Source organism: Lissotriton helveticus, chromosome 9, assembly GCF_964261635.1.
Source record: "Lissotriton helveticus chromosome 9, aLisHel1.1, whole genome shotgun sequence".
In the NCBI taxonomy this organism is placed as follows: domain Eukaryota; kingdom Metazoa; phylum Chordata; class Amphibia; order Caudata; family Salamandridae; genus Lissotriton; species Lissotriton helveticus.
Window position 1 is genome coordinate 559,077,836 of NC_136070.1, and position 16,066 is coordinate 559,093,901.

The 16,066-nt window shown below is 48.7% G+C and overlaps 1 protein-coding gene across 3 annotated transcripts in view; it reads right to left on the reverse strand.

Moving 5' to 3' along the window:
* Positions 1 to 16,066, reverse strand: part of FIBP (FGF1 intracellular binding protein) — a 209,230-nt gene that overhangs the window by 155,435 nt on the left and 37,729 nt on the right. For all 3 annotated transcript variants that reach the window (XM_078660458.1, XM_078660459.1, XM_078660460.1), the window contains one exon: positions 4,564 to 4,690. In XM_078660458.1, coding sequence (XP_078516584.1) covers positions 4,564 to 4,690 — 127 coding nt within the window. The remainder of the gene's footprint in view (positions 1 to 4,563; positions 4,691 to 16,066) is intronic.

Here is a 16,066-nt window from a genome sequence, read left to right on the forward strand (position 1 = left end):
GCCACCTGACATGCTTGACCAGCAGGATGAAGGAGGCCCTCAGTCTCAGTAGCCTCAGAGTTGACCGTACTGAATTCCAAGACAGAGGCTGGAAGATCTGGATCATAGCCTGAATGTCCTAGGCTCTTCTTTCCCGGGGAAAGGCAAGAAACCGAACCATGTCCAGAATGGCTCTGATGAAGGAGAGAGTCTGAGAAAGAGTCAGCTGTGACTTAAGCTCATTGATATTGAACCCAAAAGATGACAGGAGGTTTACCGTCATCCGGAGATGGTTGATGACTACGTGGGGTGAGCCCGGCTTCAACAGCCAGTCGGCTAAGGTAGGGGAAGACTGGAATCCCGGACCCCCGAAGGTGTGCTGCTGCTACCGCCATAACTTTTGTGAACTCCAGAGTCAAACTGAAGATACGAAAGGGGAGCACTGCAAAATGAAAATGGGCGTGAAAGGAATGGTAGGGCTTATGCAACTAGCGAGGCAGGCCGATAAGCCGAGAGCGTGCAGTGGCCCTGCTCTCTTTGGATTGCTCTAGAGCGGAATCAGCTTTATCCCCAAACAAGCGAGTCCGATCAAAGGGAATGTCCATAAGGGATGATTGGATGTCACCTGAGAAACTGGTTGACCACAGCCAGGCGTGACAGCGAATGGCAACGCTGGTGCCAATGGACTCGCCCGATGGAATCTGTGGTGAGGACAAACCATAGGTCTTACGGGACACCTGGGATGAACTGAGCCATCAAATCCGAAAGAGTGTGGGAATAGCGGCCCAAGAGGCAGCTGGCATTCACAGCTCTAAAGCCCTGCTAGTGAACGAAAATACCACCTTTAAACGTCTCCATTCATTACGGATTCCTATCAGAGGGAGAAAGGTATTTGGGTTTATCCGACTGTGGAGTCTCGCATTCTCGCAAGTTTTGGCCCAAGCCCCAAAAGGGTATCTATAAGGGCCTCATCGAAGGGCATTTGGGTCTATGTAGTTGTTTGCCCTGGCTTTAGCACTTCCATTAAAACATTGGTTTTGACCTCTAAAATAAGGAGCTGGAGGTCCAGCACTTCGACCGCCGTATCAATGACCATGGCATAAGAAGCGTTTTCCTCAGTGGTAGGACAAGTGAGTGAGAGGAGGCCCAACTCAGGGGAAGTATCAAGGCCACTGGCTTCTGCAAGGTCATCATACCAATCTTCCTCATGGCATGGTTGCCCAACCTCATCACCTACTAAGTAATCATTGTCTGAGTCCGTGCCAAACAAGTATGTGTCCTTCCTTTTGGGAATGGTAAGTCAAATGGTGCAAGTGGCACCTCGATGGAAGCCGAGTGGCGCATCAATGGAAGTAGAGTGTAGCCTCAGTCAAGGCCATAATGGCGCTGGCTCAGAGTCAGAGAGCATAATGAATACCTCATCCTCTGGCGTTAATGGAGTTGGGGTCGACGTTGATACTCCAGGAATCAGAATGGGAGCCAGAGGAAGCCCAGTCATGAATTTGGAGGGTCCAACTGGCGCAGAGGGTGAACCCGCCAGCAGTAACCCAAATGGAGGGCCTCTCGGCTCCCTGGGGCCCAAAGGTGCTGCAAAGGGAGTCGGTAAGGATCCAAAGAGTCAGAGTTCACCGGGCAGAACTCTTCACTCTCCGTGGAGTTACAGGCCGCCCTGGAAACTCAGGATATTCTGGAAAGAGTTGAGGGATAGGCTCTGATGTCAATCAACTTCGGGAGCACAAGCGAGTGGCATGGTTACACCCTCGCATCTTTTCTAAAGAGTGTGTGAAGGGGTTGAGTTCCACCCAAATTGTTTGAGTTTTGTCTTCAGCTTACCCAAAGACTTGGAGTGTGATGACAACTACCTTACAGGGATGCATGAGCAGTGGTTATTCGTATAGGTGTCTGTGGCGCCACTGTATTTATAGCTATTAGAAAAATGAAATGTCGGTGCTAAAAGGTGTGGCGATCCACAAAACTCCACAGGGCAAGCTCAAAGCTCTCAACAAAATTCTACTCCCTAGCACACGTTTTTAGTTAGATTTGCGGTTTCCCTCTTAGTGGTATACAGACACAATATGCCCTCCACTGAACTCTCAGACGTTAGACCGCGCTACTCCGGCACGCCACCATTCCGTTTAATACAGATAGCCGGTAATCTGTAGCCGAGCAAACTTCAATCGGCTGTGTAACCGCGTGACACCGGTACGTTACTATCTTACTTAATACAGATAGCCGGTAATCTGAACCTGACAAAACTTCACTCGGCTGTATAAACACGTAACTCCGGCACGCCACCATTCTGTTTAATAAAGATAGCCGGCAATCTGAGCTCGATTACATCTCACTCGGCTGTGAAGCCATACGGTTCAACGGAGGATCGCTTTTCACTTTTTAGCGCTAATCATTCATCATACTTTTTAAACACAGACAGCTGATATCCTGAACCCGCACAGACCGTGTTCGAACGGAATAATACTACTGCCCCGACATATTACACATCCTGAAATACAAGCAAAGTTTTCTTACTTGAAACGCTACAACAGGGGCCTTGATCTTAAAAACCACGCTGTTCCAGCTCAGTATAAAGATCGCCAAACAGTATCATGATGGTAGTGTCCTGAGGAAGACACCTTCAACGTGTCGAAACGCGTAGACAGGAAACCATCTCCCCACTATATCATTTTACTGTATAAACAATGCATATCTATTAATGGAACTGTTTTTATCATATTTTATTAATATGTCAATGATCTAATTCATGACACTTTTTATCAAATTTATTAAAATGTACCTTTCATGCTAACTCAGTGTTTCATCATTAACTTCGTACTGTTTGCTAATTGAATTGTGCCAGTCTTTATTTTGCTTGCCTGGGAACGTTACTTTACATACATACAGACACAATAGTACAGTAAAAGAAGCAAACAATTCTTTTCTTTCACAACCAACACGTGTTTTGTCGCTATAGGGTTTGATCCCGCGACTTCCTCAGGGCTAAACCGTCCAATTCAAAGCTCTTCTTATGTGGTGTTAATTCCAACCCACACAGGGGTTCTGATAGTTATCTCGCTCGTTCCGAAGTATGGTTTCTTTTGCTTCTATATCCGGGGCCTTAACCCAATTCAAGTCTTCATCTCATGTGTGAGTGATTCAGAGTATATTCATGTTCTCCTCTTGGCATGCGAAAAACCGTGTGCGGCACGCTTGCTCCAGTTGGAGCAAAATCATTTTGATACTTCAACTTGGACTGGCTGTATCCCAGAGTCTTCTGGTGCCTGGCAACAGAATTTTGCCTTGTGGTCTCGTATGGGTTTTGGGTTCATCGACACACAGTCACTGCAGGCCTTAGAGCCTGGGAGAAGTATGGCGCAGTGGCCAGAATGGCTGACTCCGGAACGCGGGGCTCACGGTTCGATTCCCAGCACTGGCAGCAGCCCAGCTAAGCACCAGTTGATTCTGGGCAATAACTCATTTAATCTCACTGACGGTTCCCAGTGCCTTGAGACCCTTAGGGGTGATTAGTTTGCACTTTACAAATACCAGATTATTATTAGAGCCTGTCACAGACAATTTTGAAGACAGTCCTTACAGGGTTTTAACCTGTTGTATTGGGAGGTGGCATGTCCCTTGTACAATGGATTTTCTTATTTTTACGATGCAAATGGGTCTCTGAGAAACAAAAAGAAGCACGGGATCTGCATCAGATTGACCAGAGAGAGAGGAACTGACGTCACCTTATGGTAAATTAATGGGCACTGCATGTCATTTCCACAGTGGAATGGCGCCAGTGTGGAGTCACACAGTGCCACATAACAGCGCACAGAGGTACTGCTCATGAATTTTAAATTCCAGTCTGATGCTTGGAATATTTAAAAGGTAAGGCCTCTGTGGTTAGAAACCTCTTTAAGAATCACATTTGTGTGATTTAAGGCCACGATGCAAACCGTACTAAACGGTAATTCCTTTTGCTCAGCTTTGATAATATTCTGTTTAATGATTTTCGGTTTGCTTTCTGTTTTGCCTGTGACAACACTTACTTTCTTTGAAAAGTCTTACCTACGATGGGGACCATCTTGTGCAACCTGGGAACCAAAATCCCCGGCCTCAGACTATACAATCACCACTCAAGACGAAGTCCTTTCAAGTATGACACAATATATTACAGCTCATGTATAAACCGGTGTGCAGAAAATGCATCAACAAATAGTTTCTCCAATAAGTATATAAGTAAATAATTACTTCACCTCATCAGGTACTGATTAATAAAATATAGATTAAGAAAGGATTCATGACATCACAGCAGACTGTACGAGTTGACGACACCGGGGTGAATGTCTGTATGCTGCAGTGTGTTTATGCTGTTAAAGGTGTATTCGCCTCCACAGGTTGGGTATTTTTACCGGCATGTGGAGTAGTATTTATTCTGTGTATCTGCACATAAGTATTTTTCTGTGTGTGCTTGTATGCGGGTGGAAGGAACTGTTCACTGTAGGTCCAGCTAGAGGGTGTTTGTCCTGCACATGTATTGACAATAGCATATTTAAATCTGTGTGCATGGGCCTTGTGCTCTTAGAGGTGTCTCACCTGCCTCCGGCAGCTCTTCAGAGTGATGTTGGTCTTGGCACTCACGTCGTCAAGGTCCTTCTTCGTCCCTTTGGAGAGTTTCTTTCCCAAAACCTCCCTCACGAACGCTTCATCAAAGGTGTAATACCTAATCAATCCAGAAGGAGCGGATGAGAAGAAGAAAGCACCAGATTAGCAGCACAGGCACCAACCAAAATTCAATATTTTGTTTTGAAATCTGCAAGATTAAAACATGAAAAGCTCGAAATGTGGTTTGTCAGTTTCTTGTGTGAAATTTTCACAAGAGTGGACACCCAACAAACAGCCATGCTAGATACTCACAGGAGACGGACTTGAGCAGAAATATTTCTTGAATATACATGCTCGGTTAGATACAGTCTGCTATGAGCAAATAATGGAACAGAACTACATAATGCGATGCTGTCTATTTGGCAAATTTCACAAATGTAATTAGAATGTTTCTCATAGGCCAGTCTGCAATGTGGTATTCTAATGCATGCTCTGCAGTAGTTGGGAGTCTCTAACAAGACTTCTTTCCTCTCTATAGCTTCTCGGCGTGACCTGATAATGATCCACCCCTCGCAAACTAACAGACCACCAGGTCTTCCTTCAATGTATTTTAATTTCAAAAAACGTAATTTCGGATGCCTTGACTTATTTTTAATCCACACACATTCACAAAATGTAACCTTCGCTCAATGCATTTCGTGCTATGCACTTCAGCAGGAGGAAACCACATTATTTCTGAAAAGGGAACAAAATGAGTTGTGCAAACAACGTCCCCCATCAAAAAGGCCTAAGCACAAAATTAATGTATTGAATTAAAACTTAATGAATGTGAATGGTTAAAAAAATACGAATGCATTTACAGAAACTGAAATTAAATATTTTGAGATAAACATTAATTAAAAGGAAGACCTCGAGCTGCATTACGGATAGGGTGTTCTGTCTTACTCTGCACCGTGGTGCATTCTTATCTGGGTGTGCAGGTCAGGACTGGAACAGTGTGCCCCATCACGTGTAATGCTGTATAGAGTACAGGTGCAAACTTGCACATGTACTGGGAACACTGCATTAGTGGAAGACGGATCAGCTGTTTGAAACTGCTGGTATGCATTTCACCGGAGACGGCAACCTAGCAGGAGTTTCACAGGGAGGAGGAGGGCAGAGATTCCCCTTAATGTGGTTACACCTACTGACTGACCCCACCTGCAAGGGGTGCCTTGGGAGGTTCCTGTGTCAACCGTTTACCCCTCTCATGGGCAGCAGCGACTGTGTGTTACCTCAAATGTGACCCACAATCAGTGTGCCTCTAGAAGGCTTTTTGCTTCTGTATCCATGTTTGTAATATGATGCGGGTGCAAGGGCGATGTATTCCCTCCCTGCCTGGGAATATGCCGCCATGCAAATGATTGCACGCACACATTGGATCACCACGAGCAAATATAGCGCTGGTGCGATCATTATTACAGAAGGAGCCCCATAAGAGACTGTGGCGCCTTCTGCAATATCAAACGCCCTGGGTGCACACACCTGTTGCACACGAGGCACTTTGTATAACTGTGCGCCTGATGGCCAGTCTGCGATGGGGGGGGGGGGGGCGTTAGCGGGTTGTCCTAGTAGTGCCATAAGTAGCAGACAAAGACTAGGAACAGACATACAGGTAGGGTGACCAGGAGTCCCGGATTTGCCGGGACAGTCTTGGTTTTTCGACAAGGGGGGCTTGGGGGGGGCAGCCGACCACAGGGAGGTTCCCCCCTCCCCCCCCCCCGGGCTGTTTGGGAGGGGCGCGTGGGGGGGGGTTTAGGAGCAGGCTCCTTTTGGGCTTGGTTTGGGCTGCTTTTGGGCTCCTTTTTTCCCTACTACGGGAGCCCAACTATATAGGCTCCTGGCTCCTCCTCCCGGCCACCATTTTAGGCTAGGTGACCTGGTGGCCGGGAGCACATAGTTTAATTGGATTTAATTTTTGGTGAGAGTAGGGTTCGTGTCTTGTGACAATGTCAGGTGAAGATTATCGCGTGTTAGAGGCAATCCGCCTTCTAAGCGAAGCGGGACGCCTGGATTTGGTGATAGGGGATGCAGCTGGGCCGTCGCGTCCTCAGCGGCGGGCCTCAGCTGGTGTTGCTGCGGTGGTTGCGGCTTGTGTGTCCCCGAAGCGGTCGCGTCGTGAACCGGTAAGTGACAGGGGCCGCCCGCGCTCTAGGAGAGCGGCCCCTGGGTCTGTGGTGTCGCTGCAAGCCGGGGCGGATTTACGAAGTCTGGCGGAGGTGGGGGAGGGAGGGGCATCGGCTCCTCTTGTCCCCGTGGTGCCGCTGGTGCGTTCGCTTTCGGTACCCGCTGCGCGTGGCAAGCGGACCGTTAAGCGAGGAGGCAGGAAGCGCTCTGCTTCTGCCTCCGTTTCCTTCAGTGAAGAGCCGGCGGGAGGAGCGCAGTTGCAATTCTTGTCTCCACACGCGCCTGGGGGTTTTGTGTTGCCGGCTCAAGGGCCGGTTGGGCAAAGTTGTGTTCAGTCGGCATTTGGGGCTCATGGTGCTTGTGAAACGTCGGAATTGTTGACACTGCGGGCGGGGACTGGGGGAGAACGTTTTCTACGCCGGTTCGTGCTTCTAGGAAGCAATTGTCTGTGGAACATGATGCTAATGTTGAGGTGCAGGCTGGGCAGCTGGTTTCTGGGGGTGACTTTGTACCTGTTAGCCCCCTGTTATTTTCCCCTCCTGTATCTACTTCTGGGGAGGTGGTTTCTGTGCTAAGTGGCTCTGTGGGGGAGTGGGCGCAGGTTGGAGGACGGGCAGGGGAGGGTTCCCAGGAACTGGATGCTGGTCGTTTTATGTTGTGCACCCCTTCTCATGTTTTGGGGTCAGGTGTAGGGCTCTGTCAGCCTGCTGTTGAGGGTGCTGTTTTTTCCTCTGTGCAAGGGAGTGGCGGTAGGCAGGTGGGTGCTAGGTCTTGGGAAGGTTTGGATGTGTTTCCTTCTTGGGCAGAAGGGGTTCGTGCTGCGGGCGGTGTTACACCTATACAGGGGACTGACATGTTGAGTGGCTTTGGGGGCACTTTGAAGTTTCCGGGCTTGCCTGTGGGGGACAGACCTTCTAAGAGGGTGGAGAAGTCCTTGTCTGATACACAGCAGGAGGGACGTGGTGGTCAGGTTTTAGGTCCCGCGTCTAAGATTGTTCAGGAGTTATTGGAATGGAGTAGTGGCGATGAGGTAGTGGAACAGTCTCCTCCTCGGCAGGTTTTGTCTGTTCAGTCTAAGGGGTCTGCTTTTCGTCAGGCTGGTAAAACACAATTTCAGGAGTCTGGGTTTTGTGTAGCTAGGGGTATGGATATGTTTGGAAGTTTTGGTGGTAAAGTTCCCGGCACATCAGTCCAGCCTTTCTCTTCACAGGTCAAGGAGTGTCGTGGAGCGGCAGACTCGGTAGGGCGTAGTGCGACCCAGTGGCACCGAGGAGAAGGGAGGGTGGAGCCTGGCGCAGCATACCCCGTACCGGCGAGGGACCCCGTCGCGGTCAGCATAAGCGGGTCCGGCGCGACCTCGTTGGCCCCAACGTCCTTCAATCAGGATTTCGGCGCGGTCAGCAGCAGCAGGTCTGGCGCGACCTCGTTGGCCCCAACGTCGTTTTCTCAGAATCTCGGCGCGGTCTGCTGTAGCAGGTCAGGCGCGTCCTCGCTGGCCCCAACTTCCTTTTCTGAGGTTCGCGGCGGGGTCGGCAGAAGCAGGTCCGGCGCGTCCTCGCTGGCCCCAACGTCTTTATCTCATCACAGTAGAGATTTGTCATTGGATAAGTTGTGCAAAGTTGGTCAACGTTTGGGGGAGTACAGACGGGTCCAGTCGGCTCCCCCGCCTCGTGTTTCTGTCAGGGCTGGTAAGGCCCGTGTTGGTTTTCAAAGTCCGTCAATGGTGGTTGCCCCTCCTAGGTTGGAGGAATCATTAGTGCTGGATTATGATGATGACAGCCCTGAGGAGGGCGAGTTACGTGTTGAGGGCTCAAGGGGGGGGCATTTTCACGTTTCTGATACTGTTTTACAGGCACCAGTGGTGGTGCGTCCGGATCCTGCGGTTCCCAGACCTGCTCGAGAGAGCGGCCCCTCAGCGAGGGTTCCTCGGATGGTCGTTGATGTGGAGCATCTGGCATGGAGAGTGCGGCCGGCTCAAGTTCCGTTATTACAACCAGGTGAGCGTTCTGTGCCACGGGCCAAACCAACAATGGTGTCTGTGGGGACGGGTGGTGAACCAGTTTTAGAAGGTTTGGACATTAAGCTTCACAAGGGTCGTTATGTCAAGGATCAAGGGGTGGGTACGAGTGATGGGGGTGTGGGTTCGAAGGTTGATTCTGGCACTGGTACTGAGCCCATGGAGGTAGGTAAAGATCCCCCACATAGCAAGGAGCTTAAGATAAAGAAACTGCCTTACATTGGCGTTACAAAACCTTTGGGCGCTCATCTAATGTTAGCTACTAAAGAAAGAATTTGGAAGGGTGAGTATGTCGAACTTTTGAAACTATTGCACAGAGAGGTTCGCTCCAAGGAGGGGTCCAAGGAAGAGGAGTACGAGCTGGCTAAGCGCCCCAAGGTTCCTTTGATGATAGAAAACTGGACTGCGGCATTTCTGATATATGCTAGCGTCTACTGCGAAAAATTCCCTGAGCGCTGCGTTGCCATTTTTAAGTATATGGACGTGATTAGAAAAGCGCAGATAACGGGTAGTGGTTTTGCATGGGCACAGTATGATGAAGAATTCCGGGCACGGTTGGCTTGGGATCCTGAGGCAAAATGGGGGGAGTTAGAGACAGATTTGTGGCAACACACTATGGGTGCATCAGCTGGTGGCAAAACGATTTTTACGGCTGGCGGTTTGCCGTTGATTTACCGGCCCTTTCAGGGGAAGCCCACCCGGGGAGGGGTGGGTACAGCCACATCTACTCAACCTGCCACTGGGACCTGTTGGGATTTTAACAAAGGTCACTGCCCCAGAGAATATTTTAAGTTCAGGCATGAATGTTCGCAATGTGGGAGGAAGCATGCATTGGCCAGGTGTTGGGGACTTCGGGTACCAGGGAGTCAACAATGGTCGCAACAGCCTAGCAGCGCCCCTGGTCCTGCACAGCAGCCTCAGCCTCATAGGGGAGGAAAAAGCACTCAAGGAGCTGGGCCCAAAGGCTCGTACTCCGGTTAAGGTTGGTCAGCTAGCAGTGGCTCTGAGAGGTTATGGGAATGCTGCTGCTTGTAAGTTGTTGCTGGATGGTTTTCGGGAGGGTTTTCGGCTTGGCTATACAGGACCGCGGCTGCGGCGGTGGTCCAAAAATCTATTGTCAGCCGATGAGCATAAAGTTGTAGTGAAAGACAAATTGGATAAAGAAGTGCGAGAGGGGAGAATGGCAGGTCCTTTTGATGATTGGCCTTTGGAGAATCTCATTGTTTCCCCTATTGGTGTGGTCCCAAAGAAGGAGGCTGGGCAATTTCGTTTAATTCAACACTTGTCATGGCCGGAGGGCTCTTCGGTTAATGACTTCATTGATGAAGACGTTGCTTCAGTGTCGTATTCTTCAGTGGATGTGGCCATGGCCTTGGTGGTGACTGCAGGCCCTGATGCCGAAATGGCAAAATGCGATATTAAATCTGCATTTCGTTTGCTGCCAGTACATCCCGGGGATTGGGATCTTTTGGGGATTCAGTTTCATGGGCAATGGTATGTTGATAAGGCTTTACCAATGGGTTGTTCCATCTCCTGCGCACTGTTTGAGACTTTCAGCACTTTTCTCCAATGGTTTTTCACTGATTGTTCAGGACACCAGCTGGTAACACACTACCTGGACGATTTCTTTTTTGTGGGCGCTCCCAATTCCTCGGCATGTCAGAATGCTTTGTGGACATTCCAGACTCTGATGGATTTCCTAGGTGTACCGTTGGCACCGGAAAAGACAATGGGCCCCTGCGCGACCATGTCTTTTTTGGGTATTGAGATAGATTCTCATGCTATGGAAGCACGTTTACCGGTGGAGAAGAAGGCTAAAATGTTGGAACTCTTACATTCCATGCTGATTAAGTCCAAAGTGACAGTCAAAGAGATTCAAGTGCTGTTAGGCCATCTTAATTTTGCTTGCAGGGTGGTCAGGGCGGGTAGAACCTTTTGCAGGCGTCTAGGTAGGGCTCTATCGGGACACTATTTGCCTCGCCATCATGTTCGCTTATCAGCAGGGCTAAAGGAGGATCTGCGGATGTGGGTAGCCTTTTTACATTCTTTCAATGGAATTCCTTTGTACAGGGAAGAAGATTGGGTCTGGGAAGTCCAAATTTTTTCTGATGCTGCAGGCAGTGCTGGTTTCGGTCTTTACTGGCAGGGCAGATGGTGTGCTGAACAGTGGCCTGGTACGTGGAAGAATGGAGGCAGGAGTATTGCATTTCTGGAGCTGTTCCCAGTGGTGGTTGCCTTGACTTTGTGGGGTCATGAGCTTGCTCACAAAAAAGTCCTGTTTCGCATTGATAATAAAGCTGTGGTAGACATTATCAATAAGCAGTCGGCCAGGGATGCCCAGATTTTGAAGCTCTTGAGGGTCTTTGTGTTGGGGTGCCTGAAATATGACATCAGTTTTAAGGCCTTGCACATTCCTGGTGTGGACAATGACATTGCGGATGCTTTGTCTCGTTCACAGTGGGAGAGATTCCATGGGCTAGCCTCGGAGGCGGACAGGACGCCGACCCCCATGCCAGAACATCTTTGGACTGTAGGCGAGACAGGGTCTTACAGTTGGTGGTAGGTTCCTTGGCAGTTTCCACTAGGACAGCATATGAATTGGCTTGGAAAGAGTTTTTAGAGTCTGGAGCTTGCTGGCGTGTCCCCGGTTGGAGACGTTCTGAGGATGTGGTGCAGTTTATTCTTCAATTGATGGATAAAGGTCTGACTCGTGTGACAATTTCAGGTAAATTGGCTGGTATCGCGTTCATGGGCAAATTGCTTTGGGGCTATCCTCCTTCTGCAGGGGAGGTTGGTAAACGTATGCTGGAGGGTTGGTCCAGGGAGCGGGGTAAGGAGCAGATGGTCCGACAACCTTTGTCATGGCAGACCCTGGCCCTAGTTTTGCAAGCTTTGCCCTCTGTTTGTTTGGATGAGTTTGAGGTTTGTCTTATTTCCACCCTCATGGTGTGGATGTTTTTTGGCGCTTTTAGAGTGTCGGAATTGTTAGGTTCTAAGGTTACTTTTGGGGTGGGGTGGGGTGGGGGGATGTTCAATTTTCCAAAAGAGGGCTGCCCATTTGGCTGGCTCGCTCGAAGACTGATCAGCGAAGCACGGGGAAGGGTATTTGTCTAGAAGCATCTTCCCCATCTTAGACGTGCCCTTTGCGGTGGGCTAGGCGTTGGAAGGCTTGTTCGGGGGCGGCTGCTGAGGTCCCTGTTTTTCAACATTTGGATGGTTCTAGGGTGTCTGAATATCAACTGCGCATGGTTCTGCGACAAGTTCTGCGCTTTCTTGGTATAGATGCCAGTCAGTATGGTACTCATTCCTTCCGCATTGGGGCAGCAACAGAGGCGCATAATAGGGGTTGGTCGCAACAGGACATTATGTCTTTAGGGCGATGGTCTTCCAACTGCTTTCAGCGCTATGTGCGTAATGATCCTGGTGCTGCGCCTGCGTCTGATAAGTCTTCTTAAAGTTTGATGCTGCTTTTCTTTTTCAGGTTCTGTGGCCGGCCCCCGTTCATCTGTTATGACGATCTGGATTGTTGGGCATTCTTTCATAAGGCGTGCGGAAGTTCAAGCTCAACAAAGTTATTTTGGTCTTTCCCTTGGTTTCAATAATCGTCTGTTTAATGTTGTTTGGAAGGGTAAGGGGGGTATGGTTTGGAGGGAGCTTATTCCTGCTTTGAATTCATGGTTGGTAGGTGGTATTCGTCCGGATGTCTTGCTTGTACACCTTGGTGAAAATGATCTTTGTGGGGTAAAAGGGGTGGTTCTCTTGAGAACTATGAAGAAAGATCTTTCCCTTATAAAACAACAGTGGTCGGGCTGTCATGTTTTGTGGACCGAATTGGTCCCCCGTAGATCTTGGAGGGGTGCGATTAAGCCTAGGGCAGTTGATAAAGCGCGCAGGAAGTTGAATTTGGAGGTTTCTCGTTTCTGCAGGGATTTAGGCTTTGGGCGGGTGTCTCATAAAGACATTCGTTATGACACTCTGGAGTTTTTTCGCAGCGATGGGGTTCATTTGTCTCGAATTGGGATGGATTTATATCTATTGGAACTGAGAGAGGTGCTTTCCAGGTGTTTGAAAATTCAGAATTTTATTGGTTGAAGTTTAGGTGGTCCATTGTGAGTTGTTTTTGGGGGGCAGAAAGAGAGGGGTGTAATGCTTTCCCCCCCTCTTTTCTGAGTGGCGGAAATTGGGGGTTATTTGCCAGCAGGGACATGAAGGTTGTTGGGTTTTGTTAAAACGGGGCTATGGCTGGAGAAGTTGAAATAGATGTTTCGTGGGGTGGTTACACGGTTTTGGTTAACGTAAGTTGTTGGTGGGCAATTTGGGAATGTGATGTTATGCTTTTGGGTCGGGATAATGTTTAAATGATTATGCAGTTTTTGTATTGTTTGAATTGTAATTATGTTGTGCAGGGTGGGGGCGGGGATTGTGACGTATTAGGGGCGGGCCTGAAGTTTGAGGTTTTAAGGTAATAGTTTAATTAGTGAGGTTAGTTTTGTAAGGCGTTTGCCAGGGTTGTATCGTTGTGAATATGAACCTGTTTCAATAAAGCGGCCTTTTTCACACTCTCAATTTGGTCTGGTGGTCTGCTCACCCCCCCCCCCCCCACCCCTCCCTCCCAAGGGGGGCTTGGGGGGCAGCCGACCAAAGGGAGGTCCCCCCCCCGGGCTGTTTGGGAGGGGCGCGTGGGGGGGGGGGTTTAGGAGCAGGCTCCTTTTGGGCTTGGTTTGGGCTGCTTTTGGGCTCCTTTTTTCCCTACTAGGGGAGCCCAACTATATAGGCTCCTGGCTCCTCCTCCCGGCCACCATTTTAGGCTAGGTGACCTGGTGGCCGGGAGCACATAGTTTAATTGGATTTAATTTCCCCCCCTCCCTTCCCTATGAATAGAATTGGGAATATATTTTTCTAGCTTAATTTTATTTTAATTTCCCTTTGGGGGTTTTATATATTTATTATTATCAATTTACATTTTGGTCGTTTGTGGGAACAGGTGGATATGGGTTATATTTTGTACATTGTCGCTTGGAACAGGTGCCGTGCGGAAATTGGGGGTTCTTTGCCAGCAGGGACATGAAGGTTGTTGGGTTTTGTTAAATTGGGGCTATGGCTGGAGAAGTTGAAATAGATGTTTCGTGGGGTGGTTACACGGTTTTGGTTAACGTAAGTTGTTGGTGGGCAATTTGGGAATGTGATGTTATGCTTTTGGGTCGGGATAATGTTTAAATGATTATGCAGTTTTTGTATTGTTTGAATTGTAATTATGTTGTGCAGGGTGGGGGCGGGGATTGTGACGTATTAGGGGCGGGCCTGAAGTTTGGGGTTTTAAGGTAATAGTTTAATTAGTGAGGTTAGTTTTGTAAGGCGTTTGCCAGGGTTGTATCGTTGTGAATATGCACCTGTTTCAATAAAGCGGCCTTTTTCACACTCTCAATTTGGTCTGGTGGTCTGCTCACCCCCCCCCACCCCTCCCTCCCAACTGTCCCGGCAGATTTCAGGAAATTAAGCTCATGTCCCGTTTTTTTGAGAGGGTCGGCAGAAAAGGGTGGGAGGTATTTTTTTTATGTTTCGCAAAGCAGGGATAGTTAGCAGCTGTTATAGGAAAGCAATTTAATTAACAAGCCTGCAACTGGCTTTAAAAAATTGCATTTTATGTATTTTCTTACTGCCTTTTCTGTAATTTTCGTCTAAGGAGCACGGTCATTCTGTGCACTGTGTTTTGAAGTAAAATTGTAGTCCTATTTTTGGGAAATGTCCCAGTGTTTTGCTTGAAAATTCAGATCACTCTACATACAAGCCATACATCTCGGCACAAGGTTAACAATTTAAGGTGTTAAGATAAAGCAACACTGTAAAGTGGGAATGTGTGGGCCACAAGATTTCTAACCTCTTCCTAAGGTAAGACTCAGACCCCCAATCCTGGTTGTGTCGTTCCAATACCTCAGACACTCTAGTTCCACTGTACCCCTGTCTTGGTCAAGCTCGCGCGTCACAGCGCTGAATGCGGGTCACTAAGTTGCAGGGCACGATTTAAGTAAAGTATCCGTGCACGGTGAAGGAATGCCACATACACTGCTGCTGGATTTATTTATTTATGCAATTTTACATAGCGCGAATTAGACTCGAAGGTTTTGGAGCGCTTTGCGTGAGCACCCGATACATTACATAAGGACACCTTCATTTGTGATCGACACGGAGAGGTAACGTGATTTTCCCTGAATCACAAGACGTTGAGCCGACGCCGAGGCTCGAACCTGGTTCCCCAGTTAAAAGGTCGGCAGCTCTGGCCGTTACGCCAGAAACTGTATAACCCGGTGGTGTAGGTCCTCAGGACACGCGAGTTGTTTTCTTGATGACGCCCCCTCGGTGCTGCACGCGGCGTCCTGTTGCTGTTCTGGGGCTGCAGCCTCAGCCGCCTTCAGTTTGCCGCTCTGTGCTGAACACGCAGTGCTTCTATTCCTGTCACACTCACAGCGCCGCTTGTCGTGGACGTGCTGTACTAACGCCGCTACTCGTTCGTGGGCTCGGCTGCCCTCCCCTGTTCTTCAGAACTAGCCGATTTCTGTGAAAACAAACTCTACGACTCCTCTCGTTTTCTCTACCAGAATTGCTCCACGCCATTACCTTACTGGGACAGCTTCCTGTCCAGGCGAAAATGCCTTTACGCTCGGTTTTCGCGTTCGGCATAACACTTATTTTAAGGGCAATGTGCGCCAAAATGCGCCAAAGTCAACATTATACCCGTCTTTCAGTGTGTAAGGTGCATTAAACGCGATATCCTACTCACTGAAATTAAAGGTCGGCAAGTCAGCAAGTGCAAAGAACGTGTCTGAGCCATCACAGGATTCAGCGTTTTAAATAATATAGCGATTGGTATGCAAAAATAGGCGAGTCCGGCATTCCCAACGTGTGTTACGTTAACCTGCTCGCCTGACGAGACTTAACAATGGCAATTAGATGATTAACAAAACAAAGAGGTCTTGGAGTCCGCGCAGATTCCTCCTGCAGGTAAGAGACGCATGCGCAGTGCAGCATGGCTACAGACAGGCATGGTATCTCAATGACTGATCTTCAGTTTCTGGGGGAATATTCCAAACAGAAAAGAACACATAAACCTTACGACTAGCTTAGCTCTCTTGTGGTTTAGCAGTTTTTGTATTATGAAAACTGCATTGGAGGGGAGAGAAAGCCAGTGTCTAGGATTCTTGACTCAGCTCTTTTTGGGGACACCAATCCCCATGGAACAAGAGCAGAGGCAGACTTTTGGACCAAGCCAGGTTGCAACTTTACTTAACTCCCCTACATCTATTATACTAATAT